Source organism: Arachis duranensis, chromosome 9 (assembly GCF_000817695.3).
Source record: "Arachis duranensis cultivar V14167 chromosome 9, aradu.V14167.gnm2.J7QH, whole genome shotgun sequence".
Lineage (NCBI taxonomy): Eukaryota > Viridiplantae > Streptophyta > Magnoliopsida > Fabales > Fabaceae > Arachis > Arachis duranensis.
The window spans coordinates 107570004-107579199 of NC_029780.3; the positions used below are offsets into that span (position 1 = coordinate 107570004).

The 9196-nt window shown below is 35.1% G+C and overlaps 1 protein-coding gene across 1 annotated transcript; it reads right to left on the minus strand.

The window, feature by feature from the left end:
* Positions 1-5919: 5919 nt before the first annotated feature.
* On the minus strand, positions 5920-8545 carry LOC107466787 (copper transport protein ATX1). Its single transcript, XM_016085792.2, has 3 exons — positions 8378-8545; positions 7432-7507; positions 5920-6264 (listed from the first exon to the last, which is right to left on the minus strand). The coding sequence occupies exons 1-3, from the start codon at positions 8384-8386 to the stop codon at positions 6125-6127; spliced, it is 225 nt and encodes a 74-aa protein (XP_015941278.1). The 5' UTR covers positions 8387-8545; the 3' UTR covers positions 5920-6124.
* Between the last annotated feature and the right edge of the window lie 651 nt (positions 8546-9196).

Below are 9196 nucleotides of genomic sequence, written 5' to 3' on the forward strand. Positions count from 1 at the left end.
AAGAGAGGCCGAAGAGATTGGAGAGAAGTGGGAGGTTATTGAGCATTTAATGCTGAGTAGAGAGAGGGGGTTAAATGAGTAATGGACCATTAATTGGTGCGGTTATCAACAAGGAAAGATTTTAAAATTAAAAACTGAAAGGTTAGCTCCTAGAATCAAGGGATGAGGGAAGGAAAAAGATTTTGATTTGACAACAACTTCCTACAAGATTTGATATGACAACTTCCAAAAAGTATGATTAAAAAAATTGAGGATCAAAAGGAAACGGGACAGAGTTATGGATGGTCAAAGAAGATTTGGTTGGACCCATGATCACTAAAAACAGAATGAGTCTCCCCCTGTATCAATGCCAGTTCATCATGTCCTCAAATTTGTCTCCTCCCTACCTACGAGACAAAATCACACAGAATCAGAAAATTCACAAATTATCAACAGACTTTAATTCTAACATTCCCAAATTGTTTCTCAGAGTACAGAATCTGTCTTCACACAAGGGTTTAGTAAAAATGTCTGCAAGTTGTTCTTCGAATTTTACAAATTGAATATCAATGGTTTCCTTTTGTACATGTTCTCTAATAAAATGATATCTCACTTCAATGTGCTTGGTCCTAGAGTACAAAACAGGATTTTTGGAAATATTTATTGCACTCATGTTGTCACAAAATAAGGGTATGCTATTGATTTTTAATTTGTAATCTTCCAACTGAGTTTTCAACCAAATTAATTGTGAACAACAAGAAGAGGCAGAAATATATTCAGCTTTGGCTGTGGATAGAACAACTGTGGCTTGTTTCTTGCTTGACCACATGTTAAGTGAGCTTCCAAGGAAGCAACACATTCCGGAGGTGCTCTTTCTATCCACCCGATCTCCCGCATAATCTGCATCACAAAACCTTACTTCACCAAAATTATTAGTTCTAGGATACCACAAGCCGTAATTACAAGTTTCCTTAATGTATCTTATGATTCTTTTTACGGCTGAAAGATGGAATTCTTTAGGGTGAGATTGAAATCTTGAGCACACACCCACACTTTGAACTATGTTTGGTCTAGAGGAGGCAAGATACATGAGTGAGCCAATCATTCCGCTATACCGTGTTTCATCCATATCTTTATCGTTTTCATCTTTTTCAAGTTTAGTATTTGGATGCATTGGTGTTCCCATTGGTTTGGAATTTTCTAGGCCAAATTTCTTGATTAACTCTTTAGCATATTTTCCTTGGTGAATGAAAATGCCACTAGGAGTTTGTTTAATTTGAAGACCAAGAAAGAATGTTAGTTCTCCCATTAAACTCATTTCAAACTCACTAGTCATGAGTTTTCCAAACTCTTCACATAAGGATTTATTGGTCGATCCAAACACTATGTCATCCACATAAACTTGAACGAGAAGAATAGCATCATTTGATACTTTTATAAATAAAGTTGTATCGGTGGTTTTCCTTTGAAATTGATTTTCCAATAAGAAGGCACTAAGCCTTTCATACCAAGCTCTTGGAGCTTGCCTTAGGCCATAAAGAGCCTTAGAAAGCTTAAAAACATGATTTGAAAATTCCTTTATTTCAAAATCGGAGGGTTGAGCTACAAATACTTCTCTATCTATAAACCCATTAAGGAAAGCACATTTGACATCCATTTGGAACATTTTAAACCCCTTGTGAGCAGCATAGGCAAGAAGCAACCTAATCGCTTCCATTCTTGCTACCGGGGCAAAAGACTCATCAAAATCTATACCCTCTTCTTGATTGTAACCTTGGGCCACTAATCTAGCCTTGTTACGAACAACACTCCCATCCTCACCCAATTTATTTTTAAAAATCCACTTAGTACCCATTACCTTTTTACCATTCGGATTAGGTACAAGTGTCCAAACCTCATTCTTTTCAAATTGAGCAAGCTCCTCTTCCATGGCTTTGACTCAAGAGGGGTCTTCAAGTGCTTGCTTCACATTGTGAGGCTCCATTTGGGACAAAAAAGCCACATTGCTTGGCTCGGCTTGCTTTTTAGATGAAGATCTTATGGTTACTCCTTGGGAAGGGTCACCTATGATGAAATCATGAGGATAACCCGTCATAGACTTCCACTCTCTTAGTTTTCGGAGTAAGGTTGAGCTTTGATGAGCTTCAGTAGATTGTTCTGTTCCAGATTCTCTTACTGACTTAGGAGACAAAACAGAAATGTCTCCTCCATCCTAATGAGATAAATTTGGGCGGACAGATTCTTCAATTGGGACAGATTTGGATTTTCTTCACTTGCTTGTTGACAGCATCTTCATAATCTGTATCATCAACTTTTCCAATGGCCACTATTTTTCCTTTACCATTATCACCGAAAGTGACAAATCCTCCATCATACTCATCAAGCTTAATGAAAAAGGTTGCCTTTCTGATCATATGCCTAGAGCATCTGCTGTCCATGTACCACATATTGTCCTTCCGCTTGGATACTAAGCACACCCACAAAATGAGCTCAAGTGACTTTAAGTATCCAAATCTTCTTGGATCCTTTCACGTTAAACCATCTTCTTTGTCCCAATCCATTGTAGTCAAAAATAATTTTTCAAACTTTGTTACCAATCATTCTTTCACCAAAGAAACATTGAATGGGAAAGTGGCCATTCCGGTTACATAATCTACAAAATCTTGGAGTTGCTGTTTTGCTAAAGCTTGTTGGGTTTTGAAATCTTGTATCATTAGAAGATGAGGCCAATGTTTACAAAAGAAGATTTCTCAACAGATTTCAAAGTTTTATGAAAATCCAAACCAGATTTATCATAAAGAGGTTTTTGACTAGCCAAGATTTGGTTTAAATTTTCAGAACTTTGAGTAAAGTTGGGTAAGTCTTCTTTAAGCCTTCTTATCTCTTTATGCAGCCAATCATTTTCTTCAAAGTAATTCAGATTTGCAATCACAGAATGGTGGAATTCACAGCTTTTAAGTTGAGCTTTTAACTGCTTGTTTTCTTCAACAAGTTCAACAGTAGTTTCAGCCTCCCTTAATTTATCTTTGAGAAAACCATTTTCAGCTTTAAGAATGGTGATTTGTGATTCAAGATCTTGGTTATCAAGCAAGAAGCATCTAATTTTTTCAAAAAGATGATCAATCATAAGATGAAGATCTTCAGTATCAGGGTTATGAAATACTACCTGTTCAATGTGATCTGCAATGAGACATGGTTGGGACTTGATTTCTGATTCTTCATCATCTTCTGAGTCGTTCTCCAAGTCCTCCCAAGAAGCCATCAGTCCTTTCTTCTTTCCCTTCTTTGGCTTCTCCTCCTTCTTCAACTTAGGGCAATTGGATTTGAAATGCCCAGTCTCTTTGCAGTTGTAGCATATCACCTTGCTAAAATCTTTCTTTTGTTTCCTTGAGCTTCTTCCCTTGCTTCTTTCCTTGAGCTTCACCATTTTTCTGTCTTCTTCTGTATAACTGGTTTCGGCTTTGAGAGAAACCACTCCTTCAACACTTAATGTGGTTGGAAATTGAGGACTCTCCAGGATGATCTTCCAGAGTCTGTAATCTACTTCTTGCACAAAGATCTTCATTCTTTCCTTCCAATAAGTGTAGTTCTTCCCATTGAAGAGAGGAGATCTGTTGCTTAACTGCCCTTCTGTCAGATTGTAGGAGACTATGTTTGAGCCACTGTTCTCTGCCATCTGGATCTTTTCTCCAAGCTACAAAACTTGATCTCGTTGAGACCAAGCTCTGATACCAATTGATGGTTATCAGTGGCTAAGAGAAGGGGTGAAGGAGGTTGAATCTTAGCCCCTTTTTTTTCTTAGTAACGCTTGCTGGCCTTTGAAATAACTTCTGGAGACTTTTTGCTTTTTGTCTCATACCTAGCCACGAGACTTTTTCTTTTTATCACGTAACCAGGCAAGAAATATTTTTCAGTTTTATCTCCTATGTAGCAGAAATAGAAATGGAGTAGAAGAGAGAGAGAATCACACTACGAAGTATCCTGGTTCAGCTGCCAAGTGCAATGCAGCCTACATCCAGTCTCCATCACAACAATGATAGAATTTCACTATAATCATCATGATTACATACACCAATTCTCCCTAGGAACTACCCTTCCTATCCGGGACAAGTCCATAATCTATCCCCAATCTTGAACTTGACTTGGTCACCTACCAAGCTTTCAACTGCTAAGTGCTAACCCAACTTGCAAGGGAATTCCCACATAATCATGAAACACAACACAGATGTACAAAGGACTTCTAAGAACATCTATGACTTTTTTCTTTTAATTTTGTATACTCTGCCTGTTTCTGCTCTATGACTTTTTCATACAAACCTCACTGTTTGCCTTTTTTTATAAGACTCAAGACAGACAAAACTAAATAGAAAAATACAAAATGAAAAATATTGAAGGAGAAGAACTTCTGTTAGCTTGGGTAGCTATAAGAACACTATGTTTTTCACTCTTTTCCTTGCTTCAAGCCCTGGCTGTTCTCCCTTATTTATAGAAGGGGAAGCCTCCAAGGTTGAAACTCTTGAACCGAGCTAAACTTCTTCTTCTTCAAGCAAAAATCGGTTCGGCCAGAGAGAGAGGAGAGGAAACCGAATGTAAAACCCAACATGCAATTACCTCTGTGTCTTCCCTTCTCACCAATCCTCATCAATCCGGGCCTTCCATCTTGACTTGTACTTCAAGAAGGATTCCTAGCCCGTGATGAATCATTGATGCGTAACAACTCCTCCTGCTCTAATCTTCTGCATCTTCCTCCACGTAGCTACAGTAGCTACCTCCTGTGGTGGTTGATCAAAAGTAGAGACGAGCCATGCTTCCAAGAGATCCTCTTCCTCTGACCGAAGTGGATCTCTTTCATTTTTTGGTATGGAGAACTTAAAATTACTTCACCACATCTTACCTTTTGTGTCAAAGATCTCAGCCACACCATACTTTTGATTTTCTTTTTCTTGATGTCATCACAATGGCTTCTTGCTTGCAACTAGCTTTATCTACCTTCTTTTGATAGCTTATGCTTTTTTTCATATTTCTTGTGAAGTGACCAAAAGTGAAGAGAAAGTACAGAGAGAAGAGAGAAAATTTTGAAAGACTTTTAATGGAACTAAAAAAGAGAATGAAATGAATTAAGTTTTCCTCTTCCCTTTTGCTTAGTAGCATGTGTCATTAATGATGGCAATTAAATCAATTGTTATTTCTCTCTCATGGTTCCAATGCAATTAATGTAAATTGAATAAATTTAAAATCCACCAAAAGATAAAAATGGGTTCCATTGAAAGCATGCAGCAATATAATTAAAGAAATAGATTTCATCATGTTAAATGAGTAGAGAAAATATTGTGCCCCATTTCCTTTTCTTTGATTTCGGACCATCCACTCTGTTGAATTTCAAGTTTGTTTTTCCTAGCCCAACAAACACAACAATAATTAATATAACAAGACTGAATGTATTTTTTTAGCACAATTGAGCTTTAATTTGCTTTTATGCGCAATATCCATAATCTACATAATAACAAAATTATTAATCAATACATGTGAATAAAATTTAAATTAATAATTTTATAATTAAGTATTTTAATAATGTTTGATAATCAAATTAATTTTGGAGTTTTCTAACTCATCAATTTTGGATTGATTCTTTCGAGGCAATTTTTTATGATTTATTTTCTTTTATCTTTTTAGTGGATGTTTTGACCTTTGGGGAATATATAAATCTTTGAAATCCATATTGCTCTTGGCCTCTTGGGCATGAATGCTTTCACGAAGCATGTCAATTCATTGGCATACCGTGTGAGCCATCTAAACTACTCACTTCATGCTTAATCTGCCATGCTTTTATGAAGAGTTTCTTGTCGTTTGTATTGGCTCGGTTCTAAAGATAAGCGGATAACGAGTTAGGTTAAAATGGAGGAAAAGAAAATGATGCGACTGAGTATGAACAAGGACGAGTGAACAAGGGAAATTAAATATCTCAATAAACGACACTAATAAAATATCACAATTCGCAACTGTAAATAATAGTTTTGTACCAAGAGTTTATTACAGCTTACTCAGATAAATATTGAATACATGTTATATAGTTCTTGCAAGATCCATAAAGTAGTATCTGATTCACAGAGCAATGTCTACAGAACCAAATTATTTTAGGCAACAATTACTGAGCTGGTTTTTCAGCATCCCAGAAAGTAGTCTTCTTCCCAGTCTTGGAAACCGTTTGCAGAACTTTTTCTGGTTCAACGTTTCCTTTCACTACCACCTTCTGTTCCTTCAAGTCAACGTCATATGATTCCACACCTGCAAATGTCAGCAGTATTATGATAGTTCGAATTTGCAAGACTAAAATATGTTCGTCAATATACACCACTATTGCCTTGTATATCGAGACAACATAGACCTGTCCTCCATTAAATGGAGTGTGAGATCTACACGAGATGAGCACCACACCCCATCTAATGGTGGAAAGATGTATGTTGCATCAGTGCACGAGGCTATATGAATACATAAAACATTTCGCATATAAAATTCTCTTTGCAACCACTTCAAACAATATTAAGATTCCGTCTCAGCTCAGTTGCTTCTGTCATGTTCGTTTTATCATGGAATAAAAATAATGGAGAAACTAATTGGCTTGAAAGGACTTAGATTATTTCCTTCGATCCACACGCGCAAATACAAGCATGCAGCATTAAATGATTATAGCCAATTTTGAAAATACATAGCATATTGGATATCTAAATTAGAAACAACCAGACTCAAAACAAAACTATTTAGGTGAAGATACGCAAAGATACATTCTCTCTTAATAGACAAAACACACTAAATAATTAAGTATAGTGAACTCGCAATCTCTGAGAACTTTAAAATTAAAGAGATTCCAGTTGTAATAGAGCAAGAAATTCCCATAACAACAAATTAAAAGTAAAAATTGGAAACAAGAATATTATAACTAAATTAGTAAAATTTGGTTAGAGAAGTTGATAGTAATATAGTATATTGTTGCATATGGTTTCTTTGATGACAGGACCCAGTCCAACAAGCAAGAGAAACAACTTTTAAGATAGAAGAGCATTCATAAGAGTTCCCCTTCTAACATAACAAACGACCTCAATATTCTACTAACCTCATGTCACATAACGCCGTATACCACACAGAACACAGCATTGAAGCAAGTTACAAACAAAAGGGAAGGAAATAACGATCAGGAAGGAAGTTTCAGAAACAGAACAGCTCACCCAGATTGGAAACCGTATCATGATTGATTGAAATTGACAAATACGCAAAGAGCTACTAACTAAAGTGGCTACAGTAAGACATTAAATCATTAAACAACTAAACCACTTTTCAGGTTTGCATGTTGGAATGATGATATCAGTTAGCAAAGAAGAACTGCATTAATTAGTTAAGATCATGGTCATCTGAAAACAATATAATGACATTTTGAATCCAAGGGGTGAAATTTACCATCCAATTTCCCCAAAACCCTCTTCACTGCTCCAACACATCCTTCACATGTCATACCAACTTTGAGGACCACGGTCTACAATTCATAAGGTGAAAATATTCAGAGTTACATTAGGCAAAAAGAAAAAAAAAAGTAATATCTTCAAATCTTTAACAAAAGAACCAGACATTACGTCGAACTAAGAAAATTACAGAAAAATCAATTCTAAAAGGATGTGGAGAGCAAAACCAAGGAATCAGACAAAGTCATAAACAACAAACAACAATTATTGACCATCAAGAATCATGACAGCAAATTACAATCATCTTCTGTTTATCATTACTGTTGAACGTGAATTACAGTGACAATCTCGTGTACGGTGTATCTAACATGTATTAAATGCGAAGATTTTAGAGTTTGACATGAACAAAAGGAATTAACCATGCAGATTCATATCTAGAGAAAGCAAACTTATAAAAGCTTTTAATAAAAGTTTATTGCAATTGCAAAACAATTTTGAGATCACCATCAGATAGATCCTCTATGGCCTGCATACCTTGTAAAACCTCACAAAAACCGTACAATAAAAAAATCCTAAACACTCTAAAACAAACAAGGAAGGACCAATCATTGTTTTCACATGTTTCAGCTATTCTAGAGTATACCAAAGAATCATAAAAACGGCCTAATCCTCATGACAGCTGAACAAGTCAAAATACTAAAATATTTGAGAAGCAAAGAAATTGAATAGATGAAGATACATGTAGCAATGATCAGAACATAATTCATCTGCAAACCCATTAGAATTAACAGAAATCCATACATGTTACTACAAGTTCAAATTTTTTTACTTCCAAAATTAGGGTTTCTATCCGTTCCAAACAACTTGATCAACAAATCGGCAAATCAAAACAAGTAAACAAGCCAATCCAAAAGTAAATAAACAAAGCTGTAGGGAGAGGTCACCTGAGACATGGCTGCGATTCTGGATTGAGAGAAAAAAAAAAGTGAAGAAAAGAGAAACGAAATAATAGAAAGAAGATATGATGATTATGAATGACGAATAGTGCGGAGGTATGTAACTTCGTTTTTATAGGCGGTGAAAGTCAAACTGAACAGAAGCGGAGAGATGGGGATGACGGATATAGAAAGGGAAGGGTCGAAAAAGTGCAACCATTTAGGTTGTTGGGCCAGTTCACACCAAGAAGATTGTGTTATTATCTTACGTCATCTTTCTTTAGTTCTTTTATTTTTTTCATATCTTTAAGGCTTTGTTGAGATATAAGAAGGAAAATAGAAGGAAAGAAAATAAGAGGAAAGAAAATGAAAGGAAAGAAAATTGAAAGAAAAATAGAGTTATTTGTATGTTGTTTGGATTAAGAGAAAATAGATGGAAAGAAAATAGAGAGAAATTTTTTTTTTGTTTGGATTGAAAGAAAAGTGAGAAGAAAGAAAATTATGTTAGAATAAAATTACATTAATATCCTTACTTATATTATATATAAATTATAATATATTAATTTTACAAGTAAATAATTTTACAAGTAAATAATTATTCATAAATTATATTATTAATCTCTTAAATTATATTTAAAAAAAATGAAATTTGATAGTGCTGTAAAATTAAGAAGAGTACAAGAGATGATTTTCAAATGTAAAAAAAATGAAATAAAATATTTTGATCTTTTTATTAAATAGAGGGTAAATTTGTAATTATATCACTATTTTCTCTTTCTTGTTAGTTTTCATCTCCCAGCCAAAGAGAAAATTTTTTCGTGGACCCCA

What these genes read in the sequence shown, in the direction of transcription:
- LOC107466787 (XM_016085792.2), bottom strand. An exon ending in GGTTTTGGGGAAATTGGATG is followed by an intron (nt 6,265 to 7,431) that starts GTAAATTTCACC and finishes TGACATTTGCAG; the next exon opens with GTGTGGAATCATATGACGTT.